Below are 15,388 nucleotides of genomic sequence, written 5' to 3' on the forward strand. Positions count from 1 at the left end.
AACTTTTATATAAATAATGCAATGGGACATCCTCCTGGTCGTCCTTAACAATATTCCATTTTAACTGCAGGACATGCTTTTCTTTAATTCATTGATTTTAAAAACATCCATGTAGCTTAGAATATTTGATGGAATTTGAAATAAAGAGCTTATATATTGGTTACTTTTAGCTGCAGCACTGAGGGATGAAACTGCTGAGATGCTCATACAGCAGGGCCTAGAGGAGATTGCCAGTGTCTCCACCAGTGAGCAGATCGCATTTCTGCTCGTCGAGCGAGCTCGGCTTCTGGATGAACTGGAGGCTGAGCAAAATAGGACAATGACCCCATCTGTGACCCCTGCCCTGACTGATACAACCTGTCCCCAGACCCCAGGACTGAGTACCCCAGGGATAAACACGCCTGGACCATCAGAAGATGGGAGGATGTCAGCTGTTGAGTTTGAGCAGACGCTGGAGCGAGAGCGAACTCAATTTGAGGAGGAACTCAGTCATTCACGTGAGAGTATAAAAAACCTGAAGGAGAGGCTAAAGAGGGAACATGAGGAGGAAATCAATGCACTGATGGAGGAAAACAATAAACTCGAGGATGATTATGAGGAGGCAAAAGCCAAGGTAAGGGGCCATATCAAAATAAAGTAGGGAAGGTTCTTTGAGAAAAGGGACCATATCAAAATAAAGTAAGGAGGGTTCTTTGAAAAAAAGGGGCCATATCAAAATAAAGTAAGGAATCGGTTCTTTGAGAAAAGGGGACATATCAAAATAAAGAAGAGAGGTTTCCTTAAGGTTAAGGTGTATAATAGAAATGGATACCTTCCAAAAATGGAAGGTTAGAAATGTTTACAGAACAAGAGATATCAGCTGATCCTAGTATGAAGGAATCAAGACTGTCATAAAAAAATAATACACTGTATGTATGAGATTTAAACGAAATCTGATAAATTTTATTCTTCTAGTTAAACAAACTTGAGACTGAGCATGAAAAGCAGGTAAGCTTAAGGAACAATCTATAACAGTTGTACAGAGTTATTGGTTAATTTAGGATCTTGCATGTTAGTACCAATTAAGTAAAACAATTGTAGAGCCATCTTTACATGTGCACCAGTTAATGGGGGTTTATATAGGTATAAAACAGATCTCATGTAAAACTTATTTAACACTGACTTACAAAGGCTATCCTTTTTTTTTTTTGATTTTATACTCTCTTAATTTCTAAAATACTTTCATGTATTTTTAATAAATTTGCACAGAGAACATGGTGTTTGTAGCACAGTTCTAATTAGGAAAATTCAATTAAGCAGTTTGCACTAGATATTGATGGATGAAGGAATTATCAATCAAGAGTAGAAACTGTTTTATTCATATTTTGAGGGTCAATTTTTTGATGTTAGGTTTTGGTAATTTTTGGAGGATTTTGAGATCTGAATGAGGTATAAACTTCTCTCTTCATGAAAATGTGATGTATTATTCTTTTTTGTTTTCAATTTTTATCATTATTAATAATGTTGACAGGTGATATTTTGATTTTTCAGAGACATTAATGACAACTTTTTTGTGAACACCATTTCTGCTTAAGTTGATGAAATTTTACACTTTCCATATTGTTCTCTATCATTTAAGTCAATTAGAAAATTGGATTTCATTTCAAATGACATTGAATTCTCATGCACTCTTTTTGGAGTGTATGCAGGTGTTTTGTAATTGACAAGGTTAGAACACATACAGTAGTTTTGAATTCTGTGAAATATTTTAATTTCCACACTGTGTACATACCATTTTCACTTATCTTTGTATTGAACAAGGTATCAAGCTGCGATTGTATGAGAAGGGTGACTGTCAAATGGTCACTGAAATACCTGTCTTCTCGGGTAACAAAATTACCTCTTTGGAATTTTTACACGACCCCTTATATATATCACACCCCCACTCAAGTAAATAAATTAGGCATATCAATAATACACTGGCAAATTCTTAATATTCTTTTTCAAGAGTGTTTTATCATTTTTTTTTAAATTTGTGCATCAATAATTTAAACCACATGTCAATGATTAAAGGCCAAATTTCATTTTAATAAAAAAAGCAGAGCATATCTAACATATATATACACTAGACATGCTAGAGTGCCAGGAATGATTTAAATTGCTGATCTGAATTTTTCTATGGATAAGGATCAGCGTATATGTGTATATCAATATTTACGTATTAATAATCTCAGCTCAGAAATTTTATCTAGTTGTTATTTTGTGTGTCAACAATGCATGCTCGCTGTGGATCAGTGCTTGATTTTAACAACTGCCGTCTGTAGGATTTATCCATGTCATTAAAGAGCAGTCAGTCCCCAGCAAATATTTAGACAACTCCTGGGCTGGAACAGCCCGGGTACCGGATCCCTTGGCTTAAGGTACTGTACAAACTCAGGCAGAAGCTCAGTTTACTTTACTTACTTGAGTCAATAGTTGATGAGTGCCCTGTTACTAAACTGATCAAATGTTCTAGTCTTTTGAATCATTTGAAGTGGTTGTGATGTAACGATAACTTTGTTCACTGGACTGTGTCAGGATTTGGTTAGAGGATACTGGAAAATTTGTTGTAAAGGGATAAAGTTTGATCTAGTTATATGAATGGTTGGACATAGATCTTCTGTCAAATTGCTGTGTCTCTCGGCAGTGTCTGTGGTCGGGGGGTATTACTATAGGGAATCCCATGTCAAGAATTCACATGATGTAGATCAAATGATAAGTGTATGAATTATGGATATGCTGGATCTAGGGGTGGAATGTATGGTGGGAATAAAGTGATTTAGATCTGTGGAGTGCTGCCTAAAGGACCCTGTAAAAGTGGGTACTGAGTCATTTGTTACAATTACAAGCATGGACCAGACTAATACAGAAGGAACTAAGTCAAGTAAAAATGTTATAGGCAGGGATCAGAGTAATGCAGAAGGAACTAAGTCAGGTGTAACCGTTACAGGCAGGGATCAGAGTAATACAGAAGGAACTAAATCAAGTGTAACTGTTATAGGCAGGGACCAGACTAATACAGAAGGAACTAAGTCAAGTGTAACTGTTACAGGCAGGGATCAGAGTAATGCAGAAGGAAATAAGTCAAGCGTGACTGTTACAGGCAGGGATCAGAGTAATGGAGAAGGAACTAAGCCATGTGTAACTGTTACAGGCAGGGATCAGAGTAATACAGAAGGAACTAAGTCATGTATAACCATTACAGGCAGGGACCAGAGTAATGCAGAAGGAACTAAGTCAAGTGTAACTGTTACAGGCAGGGATCTGAGTAGAAGGACCTTTCCCTACAGATATAAAATTAAGGTACACAACATCTTTCCAACAGGTGTTTTATGGATATTGCACCTGTTTCTTACCTTTAGTGTTGGCATAAAATCTACCATGTGTCAAGGATGGCATCATTAGATTTTGGAGACTATCTGGATCATTTTTATTTGAGAAATTAATGTCTATTGTTAGCCTAAGGATGTTATCTATAAATTTACACTTACTTCTAGTAGATATATAGGAGAGTAGGTGACAATATTTTAAGAGTGTCTTTTGTCTGGTTAAGGTTTGAGCACTCCAGATGTTACCGATAATCATGGTACTAGATGCTTTTGGAGGTAACTGTAGCACTTTAAGGTATTACTGATAATTTTGGTTGATATGGAGGCCTGGAACATCCTAGGTATGGCTGATAATCATGGTTGATATTCATAGAGGGTTGTACCATAAGGAGTTCATTTCCTGTTACAGTTGTGACAGTTGTTTGTTGTAGCTATATCTTCCACACCCACTGTTACAGAAGTTTGTCGTAGATTTCTCAGATAATTCACTGCTGCAGATGATTGCAGCTAGCTTTCAATTCACTGCTGTCTGTGTCAATGACACCTCAGCATTTTACTTCTACTAGGACCATTTAGATTTTTTTTTGGCCATATACATGAATGAAAGTGTTAAGATGGGTGGAATTGTATGATTTTTTGTCATTTGAAATGAATTCTAGGAAGGGAAAGGGGGTGAGATGAATGGTTTGGTTTTTATAATTTAATTATCATGGTCAAGACAATAATATGTAATTTCAAACCATTGGATTCTTTGCACTTGTATTTCATTTTTAACAGATGGAGGAACTAGAAAAGGAAGTGAAAAAATTGCGGGAAGATCTCCAGACATTACAGAAAGAAAAAGAGCAGAAAGAAAAGTCAGACTCTGGTAAGTTATAGACAGTAGTCAGAGACACTCTCACTCAGGTAAGTCAAAGAAAAGTCAGACTAATGTAAGTTATAGACAAGTAGTCAGAGACACTCTCACTCAGGTAAGTCAAAGAAAAGTCAGACTAATATAAGTTATAGACAAGTAGTCAGAGACACTCTCACTCAGGTAAGTCAAAGAAAAGTCAGACTAATGTAAGTTATAGACAGTAGTCAGAGACACTCTCACTCAGGTAAGTCAAAGAAAAGTCAGACTAATGTAAGTCATAGACAAGTAGTCAGAGACACTCTCACTCAGGTAAGTCAAAGAAAAGTCAGACTCTGGTAAGTCATAGACAAGTAGTTTAAAGATAAGTCAGACTTGGATAAGTCATAAACAAGTAGTCAAGGAAAGTTAGACTGTATTTAGTCTTAGACAAGTAGTCAAAGATACTCTGACTCAGGTAAATCATAGATGAGAAAAACAGACAAGTCAGACTTGGGTGAGTCAAAGACAAGTCAGACTGGCAAGTCAAAGACAAGTCAGACTAATGTAAGTCAATGACAAGTCAGACTGGAAAGTCAAAGACAAGTCAGACTGGAAAGTCAAAGACAAGTCAGAATGGAAAGTCAAGTCAGACTAATTTAAGTTATTGACAAGTCAGACTAGAAAGTCAAAGATAAGTAGGACTGAAAAGTCAAAGACAAGTCAGACTTAAGTGCACTGTATTGTTAGATAACAAAATAAAGAAAGATATCTAGTTGCTAAATTATGAAAAAATGATTTTTAATCCTACTGTTCATTGCCTAAACAGCGTAAATATAATTTTAAAAAGGTTGTCAGAACTGCATATATATCAGCTGACATCTTGTATGGGAGAGGTATGTAATGTTATCTGATTAAGATAGTTACTTATACTTCAACAGTTGATAAGAATTCTGAGGAAGATTCCCCTAATCCTCTAATACAAGCTTATTGTGTCACCATTCACTCAGTGCTTCACTCTTCTACTACTATTATAAAGAAAATATGTCAGAATTTTAAACGCTTAAAAACCTCTTCTTTTATGCTATTGTGTAGATATCAAATTACCACTTGCAAACTGAAATCAATAACTGGCAGATTAAATATACCATCCTTAAATATCCCCCAGACCTTATATAGGGAAAGAGTGAAGGGGAGGGAAATGAACTGAATTTACCCTCTGTAATTCAGATGTGTCAGTTCTTATTCTGTTGTACATCTGAGTAACCATTTGTTGAAGATTGCATATTAAGTTGTAAATAGATTAATAAAATACAGGACAAAATTGAACATTCTATGATTAGTCAAAGGTCAGGATTTGCCTTCTCATGTGACTTTCAAGTTGATGACATGGATAAAGTCAATTTAAGAATTTTTTCTGAGATAAAAAAAATTGCATGGTCATTAAATAATGTTGACAGTTTAAAGTACAGTGATTTATTTAGTTTCTTAAATAAAGACACTTAAAAAGTATGACAAACACAAAATGATTGCAGATCTTTGGTCAAATTTGTCTATTTATTGACTCACTTCCAAACCGTAGTAAAGCTTCACAAAATTAACAGTTCCCCATTTGAAAACCAGGTTTTTGGTCTTTTAATTGACACATTGGTTTTTACTATTATGTGTTATGTCAACATTCCAGTCTTATTAAGACTTGTTCTTTGACAATTTTCTTAGAGCTTAAACCTCTGTTTTTAATCTTTGTGATCTTTATGAAGTGTTTTACAATATTGAACTTGTCATTCCATCCATTCAAGTGTTTAATCACTGCTTCATATATATGTATTTTTAACTTCTAAGTGTCATTTAGAAACAGAATCTACCTGTTAAATCTAGTGGCAGAATTAAATTGCTTTTGAAGCACAACTGAGCCCCAATTAAGCCACTGATCCCCAAGTCAATATTGACTGTACATATCACCTCTCTATATGGATGGAGCTACTGACCGTGTAGACATGTCGGGGTCACTCACGTCACAGGGACCGTAAATCTGGATGTTTGGATGGGAGATTACTCTCAGTTATTTCCTAAAGCTATCCCGTTCAGACAGTGACCCTGTGTTCACTGACATGGACTGAATCAGGAAAAAGTTAATACTAGGGATAGCATTGTTGAATTAAAGGCTTTTAATATTTTATCTTGTAAGTTAAAAAAACATTTCAGTAAATAATTTATGACATATCAAATTAAAAGATGTTAATAAATATTCGACATTTCTTCCAAGGGCAGGTCAAGGTCACTTGATGAATGTTTTCTCAGACTATTACCTATGTGGACTCATATGAATTGCAGTTTATTAGATTTTAAAATTTGGAGTAAGTGTTTACACTCTAACCACATTTATGACTGCCAGTTCATTATATAACTTTAGTTTATGTCCCTTTGCCTTTAATTTTTACCATGAATTGGTCCATGTAATTAAACAGGTGTATGTTCTGTGAATATAATGAGCAGTAATCATGCTCAAAAGTCCATTAAAACAATACAAATTATGAGCAAAGGAAACATGGCCCTTGAGAGATGGGATCAGGTGCCTTAAAGGAGTAAGCATCCCCTGTCTACTGGTCACACCCACCATATGCCCTTTGTTTTGTTTATATTATGTAGCATCCTTCATCTTAAAAAAAAAAGTTTGACAAACAAAAGGATGCAAAAGATTTTCCCATCTCTAAGTAACCATGATATCTGATTGTCAGTTTGTATTCTCTTTTTACCTGCCACTGAGTGTGATAACTTGTCTGTCAGTTATTAATGTTTTACTGATTTCTGACTGTAAGTTTAAATTTCATACCTTGACCTTGATTTACCTGTTGACAGATTCCCGGTCCTCTACCCCTGCCAATGTCTTCAGCGGCCGTCCTCCTAGCCCAGCCCGGTCACCAAATGACATTGCCATCCGTAACATCATCCAAGAAAAGACCAAGATAGAAAGTGAGCTTGTACAGATCAAATCTCAGAGCCGGACAGTACAGAATGAGAATACAGAACTCAAAACCAAGGTACACAGCACATACACAGAACAGAATGAGAATATATATAGAACTCAAAACTAAGGTACACAGCACATAGACAGCACAGAATGGGAATACAGAACTCAACACTAAGGTACACAGCACATAGAGAATATAGAACTCAAAATTAAGGTACACAGCACATAGACAGCACAGAATGAGAATATAGAACTCAAAACTAAGGTATGTAACACATAGAAGCTCAGAATGAGAATATAGAACTCAAAACTAAGGTATGTAACACATAGACAGCACAGAATGACAATACAGAACTCAAAACTAAGGTACGCAGCACATACACAGAACAGAAAGAGAATACAGAACTCAAAGGGACACAGCACATAAACAGAACAGAATTAGAATACAGAACAGAATTAGAATACAGAACTCAAAACTAAGGTACGCAGCACATTAACTCTGTGTGAGGCTAGGCAAAACTAATTTGAATTAAGTTTTGACGCATGTGTAATAGCAAAATTAAGCCACATGCAAATGTCGGTAGTCAGATATAAGTACCCATACTATTTTTGAGTGAAATTCAAAGGAAAATTAAGTTTATTACTAAAAATGTGTACAGATGCTATGACATTACGTCAAATGTATATCTGCTCTGCATAAGGTTACATAATTTGCAAATGACATCATAATAGCCTTGCTGTACAAATGAAATTTTAATGCATATTTGATTTGTATTAGTTTAATTTTCATTATTGCACATTGCATTAATTTTCTACGAATTAAATATTTAGTGCACATTTGTGTGAACAGTGCATTATTTTCATTAAAATAATTTTTGAAATCCAGCACATATACTTGATATGAAATGACTTTTAATGCAGGAGGAAAATGATTTGACATCCAGTTCCATGACAGATGTAATTCACTTCTTTTACAAATTTGATCATTATTTCTTGTTAAGAATTTAACATTTTTGATTTTGATAACTATATTTATGTCTGCCATAATTCTTTTGAAGAGTTAAATTTATCATTTACATCTTGTTTAGGAATTTTTGTTGATTTTATAAATTTCAGATTCCGTTTTATACATGTAATTGTTTTAATTTGCTACATTATTCATGCTTCATTGTACTTTTATTTATTTTTTAAAAAAATTGTTAAACTGGATAAAGTAAAGATAATGTATTTCTATTCATTTGGAAATACCTACCATTTGGATAAGTGTTCACAACATGCTTGCCACTGTAATGGACATTAAGTTACCTCTCTTTTATTTATGTGACTTTAAAAGAAAAGGTGGGGTATGCCAGTACATTTTTTTAATTTTGTTGCATATAATTCTAGGTGACCTCACTCACAGAAGAGGTACAGGAGCTACAGATTTCTGTTCAGCAGTTACAGATGAAGAACAAAAGTCTGAGATCAGAACTGGAGGAGGCCGAGAACCAGTTAGAGGAGGCTGAGGTAAAGATTAACAGTATGAGTGACATGTAAGAACAGGGCTCGAGCTGTGATTCGCCATTTGCGCCAATTGCGAATTTTTTCCAAAAGTGGCGAAAAGAAATTCAAAAGTGGCGAAAATGAACTTTTTTTTTAGATATACCATACAAAAGTGTGCGTACTCCTGGCTATCTCCTTTGTTTATTCAATGTATACATATTAGCCCCTTTGTTTATTTAAAGCAAGCAGACGTGTGAATTCAGGGTGTGAAAACTCCATGAAACTAACAAAGCAATGTACATGTAGGAAATCACGTCTCGCTTGAACGCACACAGCTGATATAGTAGGTAACTTTAGCCTGGAGCAGTAAGGGGATACAAAATTACTTGAAATAATATAAGATGGATTAAACAAGGAAAGACGAAGTGTTTTTGGGAGATGAAGTTAGTTAATAAAAGATTTTAATCAATAAAATCTGGATCTATATAGATTGTTTTTTTTTAAACCGAAAGTAGGAAAAAATGACGAAAATTGCAGAGCATGGCTGCTAATTTTACCTGATTAAAGTTAAAATAGTGTGTTCATTATACCATAATCTGACAAAGAGTGAAAGAGATACTGGCTTGGAAACAAAACAATACTTTTGTCAATTACGCTGAATTATTTTCAGTTATATGAATTTACATGCATATACACCCAGTGTCCAAGTTGTTAAATTAAGCCAAGTTTTAAACCTGATTTTAATTACTTCTTTTCACAATAAATTATTGATATGATTAAAATTTTCGCCTATTATATCATTTTTTCATTTTTAAAAAAAATGTCATATATCTTTACTAAGTCTGTAACCCCCCTCCCCAGGCTAAAAAGTTATGAACAAGAGGACATCTACTGTCAAGAGTTGGCTAATATCAGTATCAAATTAATTGTATAAATGTAGAAATAATTCCTATATCAGTTTTGTAAGTGGACACAACTTTAAAATAATGCCTGTGATATAAACAAATTGAAATAGTGCTATTAGTGGAGTGTGTAACACTGTACACATGTCGAGACGAGATGTAAAAATGTGATTCCTTTCATCGCGAAAAGTGGCGAAAAATATTTTTGCTCCAGTGGGAGCTCTGTGTAAGAATGGTAGAAAACCAGTCCAAGAAGACTGAGGTTGCAGATGTCATAACAGTATTTCACTTGAGGTTCACGTCAAATCATGGCTGACGCAAAATAATTCCTGAATCTTCCCTTCCGATTCGGGCATTTTAACACGAGACTGGAGCTGAATTTTTTTATGAGATGAAAAACAATATGTAAACTTCCTATATTGACTAGATTCATTAAAATTTAGGGCGTGCTGAATTTTCTATATACTGTATTTGAGTGGGGAGTGATTAGGTCCTGGACTTGATTTTCAAGCACCTGCTCGACTTCGAGCGAGACAAACTTGCGTGCCTTGCTGGATGGCTATGTATTTTTTGGTACTAAAATCTTTATAAAGAATTGTTTTACAAGATCTGAAAAGGAAACTTCTCAAAAGTTTGATTTCAATTCATACCACCTACTCAAAGTTGCACATTTTTTTTAAGAATATATAGCAAAATTTAATACTGTTGTGCAACCTAAAGAGATGTGAAAGAGAGAACTGTTAAAAATGGCTGTGAACCAGTCAAAGGAGGCTAAGATAGAGATGTGAGAGGGAGACCCGTAAGAATGACTGAGATCCAGTCAAAGGAGGCTGAGGTAATGAAATGTGAGAGAGAAACCCATAAGAATGACTGAGAACCAGTCAAAGGAGGCTAAGGTAATGAGATTTGAGAGAAAAACCCATAAGAATGACTGAGAACCAGTCAAAGGAGGCTGAGGTAATGAGATGTGAGAGAGAGACCCGTAAGAATGACTGAGAACCAGTCAAAGGAGGCTGAGGTAATGAGATGTGAGAGAGAAACCCATAAGAATGACTGAGAACCAGTCAAAGGAGGCTGAGGTAATGAGATGTGAGAGAGAGACCCATAAGAATGACTGAGAACCAGTCAAAGCAGGCTGAGGTAATGAGATGTGAGAGAGAGACCCGTGAGAATGACTGAGAACCAGTCAAAGGAGGCTTAGATAAAGATGTGAGAGAGAGACCTGTAAGAATGACTGAGAACCAGTCAAAGGGGGCTAAGATAAAGATGTGAAATAGAAACCCATAAGAATGACTGAGAACCAGTCAAAGGGGGCTAAGATAGAGATGTGAGAGAGAGACCCGTAAGAATGACTGAGAACCAGTCAAAGGAGTCTGAGGTAAATGAATATAGAATATATATGAGATTGTGAATGGGTTGATTTTGAAGTTGAAATTCGGTTAAGAAATTTTTAGGATGGGAGTCTAAAATCTTAGCCTTTTTTTAGTGTAAAGATCAATTTAATAGTTACCATATGTAGTATTTTGTAAAAAGAGAATAAATTTTTCACTTTTAATAAATAAAGGTCATTTTTTTTGTTGTGTGTAAGGAAAGTTTTGAAGAACTCAAAAGTTTAATCCTAAATTTATTGTAGACTGCCAGTGAAGAGGTTATGAAAGATAGGGATGAGATGAAGTTACGGCTAGGAAGTCTGGAAAAAGAGGTCAAAACTTTACGAGCTGAAGCTCAGAAAACTCACTCTTTACAGGTATATTATCAAATTAGTCAAATGTAGTATAAATCAAAGAACTAAAAGTACTGCAGGTCCAAGGTTTATTGTTTATTTGATCAGAAACTTAAAGATGTTAAAAGCAGTGATTGGGAGTAAAATTTTAAGGGGAAGGGGGGTTTATTTATTATTTACCCTATTTTAAAAATATATGTGTAAATCTATTTATCAAAATTTCAGGACTCCGTCCAAATTCTTAACCAGGAAAAGTGTGATTTAACTAATGAACTTGATACAATAAAACGTGAACTTGATGAATCACAGACTGAAAAAGAAAGATTAGCCAATCAAAAATTAGCTCTCAGTAAGGAAGAGATTCGCTTAACAGAAGAGAATCAAACTCTGAAGTCAGAGCTGGAAACGTTAAAGTGTTCACACGAAGAAATACAGGACCAGAAGAACGAGTTAAATCAGACATTAACATTACTCGATAAAACAAACTCTGAATTAGACACTCTTAGGTCAGAGAAGTTTGAGTTAACTTGTCGATCAGAAAAATTAACAAAGGAAAATAAAGACTTGTTAAATCAAGTGGAAAGTCTTCAGGGAGAATTGGAGCGGTTACAGATGGACGGACAGGAACTATCTAAACAACAGGTATGGAGGCGAATGATATTGTGTCCAGTTAAAACTGCTCCCCAGGTTAAAAATTGACTGCAAAATTTGTAGCAATAAAGCTTGATTGTTAGACCAAAAAAAAATTTATGAAAATATCACCTTATTCAAAATTAGATCAGGGAACCAACTTGTAAAAATAATTAAGCAGCTATTTTTTTTTTGTATGACTTTTACTGTGTTTATTGCTAGATCATAGTTGGTCACATGAGAGACCAGGTTCAGAAATTAACCAAAGAAGTTAGTGATTTAAAAGAAAACCTACAGGAAAAAGAAAAAGCTGAAAAGGATCTCACTAAAACCATTGTAAGTACATGTATATATCAAAACCTGACAAGTGGGAAGATGTCAGTATCTGCAAAGGAAATCAGGATGATTTGCAAATGATGCTAAGAATACTGTTAGGTCAAGTTGACATTGTTGTTATTTGTTACTTTACCTTTTCAGGAAGCACAAGAGGCAGAAATTAGTAGGTTAAAAAGTGACACAGACAATCTGAAACATGTTCATGAAAAAGAAAAAGCAGACATTCAGGAAGAACACAATAATGAAATAGAAGATCTAAAAATGAAACTCCAACTAACTTTACAAGAGTTGTCACGTTCAAAACAGATGCTGGACGATGAACGAAGTCAGTGCTCAGAGGTTGAGGTCAAAGCTCGTGACCTTGAGGTGCTCTTAGAAGAAATGCAAAAAACTAATAGTGCTTATGAGAAAAAATTAGATGAAGTGTCTCATTTAGAACAGAGAGTGAAAGATTTAGAAAAATTAGTGTCTGAAAAATGTGATATTGAGGACCAACTTGAGGATAAGAATCGTGAAATCTCAGAACTGGAACAGGAAATTGAGGAGTTTGAGAGTATTAAGTTAGAGTTGGAGGACACACATGAAAGTCTGGACAAAGAGAAAGTCATTCGTGCCAAACTAGAGGCAACGGTCCGAGATCTAGAGCAGATTCTGGATGATCAGAGGACAGATCATGAAAATATTCAACGTCAGTTCACAAATAAGGTAAGGCTCTGGAAAAGTAGAGATCAAACAGCTGTGGTAAAATTTATAGCAATGGAGAATTAGGAGTTTGGTTAGTGAATTTTATGGCATATGATTGCTTACTACTTTTTTAGTACAGTTTAATTGGTTTATTTTGATTGTCAATTATTGATCAATTTTACAAGGAGAATTTCTGATTGATACTGTAACTGTAGACTGGGAATGAGATCTCCGAGGTTCAAGGAATTTTATGAATGTGCTTTCTTTATAAACAGGATGTAGCAGTTAGAATTAAAGAGAAGGTGATAGCTCCAATATCCACTCTGTTGATTTATATTCCTTGTTAAACTTTTCTTTACTTTACTATGGGAGATTTGGTCTACAATTATGTTGCTCTAAAAGAGAAAGATAGCGTTTTTTTTTAAATATATATATATTACTTTTGTGCTTGTTAATTAGATGTACGACTTGTAACTAACATTAATGCAACTTATGTGTTAGTCTTAACACTTATTAGAAAATTAAGTTAAAAATGTTCGTACTAGTATAAAATCTTTATTTTCTAATTATTTTTCTTATGAGGTTTGGAACATTACCTTGTACACATATTGTAACAAATCCTCTGTTTATATTTTTTTTCAAAAACAATGTTGAAGCATTATTACTTTATGGCAAAACTAAAAGTCACTGAAAATTAATTAGTTCTAACTAATGGAAATCAATCAAAAATGAAATTATCTCCCTATAAGAAAAATTACTTGCATATAAAAGTGCATGATGCTTAGTAATTGATGTAATTTTTATGCTCCCCCAAAAAATTTCAATTCATATAGTCACCTTAATATTATTAACACCTGTTATTATTTACCTGAACAGGTGCAATCACTGGAAAGCCAGGTACGGGGTCTACAAGACGATCTGTTTGCAGCACAGGAGGAACTCCAGGTTACAATGGAGAAACACGAGCAGGTATAATCACTTGTTTTGTGACAAGACAACACTGCTTATCTGATGTCAGTCTTAATAGAGAAATGCATTCACAGAATACTATACTAACTGTGTATAGACAGCAGGAATCTGGGTTAAATTAAAAAAAAAAACAACAAAACAAAACAGAAACAATCACATCATTAGCATCAGAATCTCAGCAATTAAAAATCAGAATATGGAAATTTTGACATCTTAGAATTATCCTATTTCGTGAATCCAAGTTTATAGCATTGTCGATATGATATACAATAACTGTTCACTACTCTTTTTTTGTTATGGTAACCTGGTTATCTTTTTGTAAAGCACATGTTAAATACTGGAATTTGTTTGTATAGATGACCTTGTACAGACTCCTCAAAGAGGTTGGTTAAATGTCAGCAGAAGTTATTTGCCCCGGAGTATTTCAGGATTATGTGCCCTTGAGTGTTTTCTTCAAGGGAGTTAGCTCCCCTTTGTTGATTTTAGGGGCAGGGTAAATTTAGGATATATAACATAGAATGAAATGAATTGAGCCTTTCCTGTAGAGTAGGGACATTTAATGCAATACTGACTTGAAGTCATGCAGTGTGATAAATTTGATAATGAGTTTGTGTGTTAATTTGTAAGCATATTTCTTTCCTTGTGTCAAACAAAACCCTTTTAATTTTTTTTTGGCCACTTGCCTATCATAGACCCAATGTATTGCCGCCTTGATACTTACGATAATCTTCAGCAAAGTTAAATATAGTAACTGATATATATGAAGTAGGTATTGGTAAATGTGCAGTTTTTCATGTTTTTTCAAAATACATAATTCAATTGGTCTTTTTTTTTTATTTTCTAAAATATATTTTTTGGATGAATTTTGAGATACTTCTAATTAAGTTTACAGTAGATTTTGGGTGTTTGTTCTTTTCAGTACATTCTTGCTAAGATAGGGAAGGTATATTGTCTCATTTTGATGTAATGTCATCACTAACTTCCCCTACATTCAGTGATGCTATGAAGACAGAATCTTCTATATTTGTGTGAATCTTACATTTCTCATGTTATCAAAACTTCATTATGGTACTGGGTCTAACCCACGTAAACTACATCAATTATTGTTCCTTTACTGGAACAATAAGTTCACGTAAAGTGTGAATTAGTTCAGAGCACTGTAACTTCCAGGACATCCCCTATGTAAGCACCTTGCCCCTGACAACCATGGTGCTGAAATACAGACATATTTTTCTCCCTTGCTTCATTTTGTGGTCTTCACTCATTCATTTGAGTTTCTGTGTTGTTATCAAGCCCTATGATGTATGGCTAATGGTCTACGGGTGGATTTGATTGTGTGTCCGGTGTGACTAATTAATGCCATTAGATAATTTAGAAACCGCTATTCATAACCCACATCAGCCAAGTCCAACTCGATTAAAGCATGTGCATGTTAGAATACATAAATTGTTTTGATTTCTTTGTAATCTAAAGATCAATGACATTTTAAGCTGTGGACTAGCACACATTGTT

The 15,388-nt window shown here is 34.5% G+C and overlaps 1 protein-coding gene across 2 annotated transcripts in view; it reads left to right on the forward strand.

Annotated features, from left to right (window-relative positions):
* LOC133197734 (girdin-like) overlaps positions 1-15,388 on the forward strand; it is a 45,654-nt gene that overhangs the window by 9,418 nt on the left and 20,848 nt on the right. For both annotated transcript variants that reach the window (XM_061333914.1, XM_061333915.1), the window contains exons 4-12: positions 171-613; positions 4,125-4,215; positions 7,039-7,220; positions 8,537-8,656; positions 11,168-11,281; positions 11,483-11,899; positions 12,110-12,223; positions 12,365-12,928; positions 13,784-13,876. In XM_061333914.1, coding sequence (XP_061189898.1) covers positions 171-613; positions 4,125-4,215; positions 7,039-7,220; positions 8,537-8,656; positions 11,168-11,281; positions 11,483-11,899; positions 12,110-12,223; positions 12,365-12,928; positions 13,784-13,876 — 2,138 coding nt within the window. The remainder of the gene's footprint in view (positions 1-170; positions 614-4,124; positions 4,216-7,038; positions 7,221-8,536; positions 8,657-11,167; positions 11,282-11,482; positions 11,900-12,109; positions 12,224-12,364; positions 12,929-13,783; positions 13,877-15,388) is intronic.

The sequence above is a fragment of the Saccostrea echinata genome, unplaced genomic scaffold (assembly GCF_033153115.1).
Source record: "Saccostrea echinata isolate AGI-Se365-2 ecotype Australia unplaced genomic scaffold, CSIRO_AGI_Sech_v1 ptg000030l, whole genome shotgun sequence".
Lineage (NCBI taxonomy): Eukaryota > Metazoa > Mollusca > Bivalvia > Ostreida > Ostreidae > Saccostrea > Saccostrea echinata.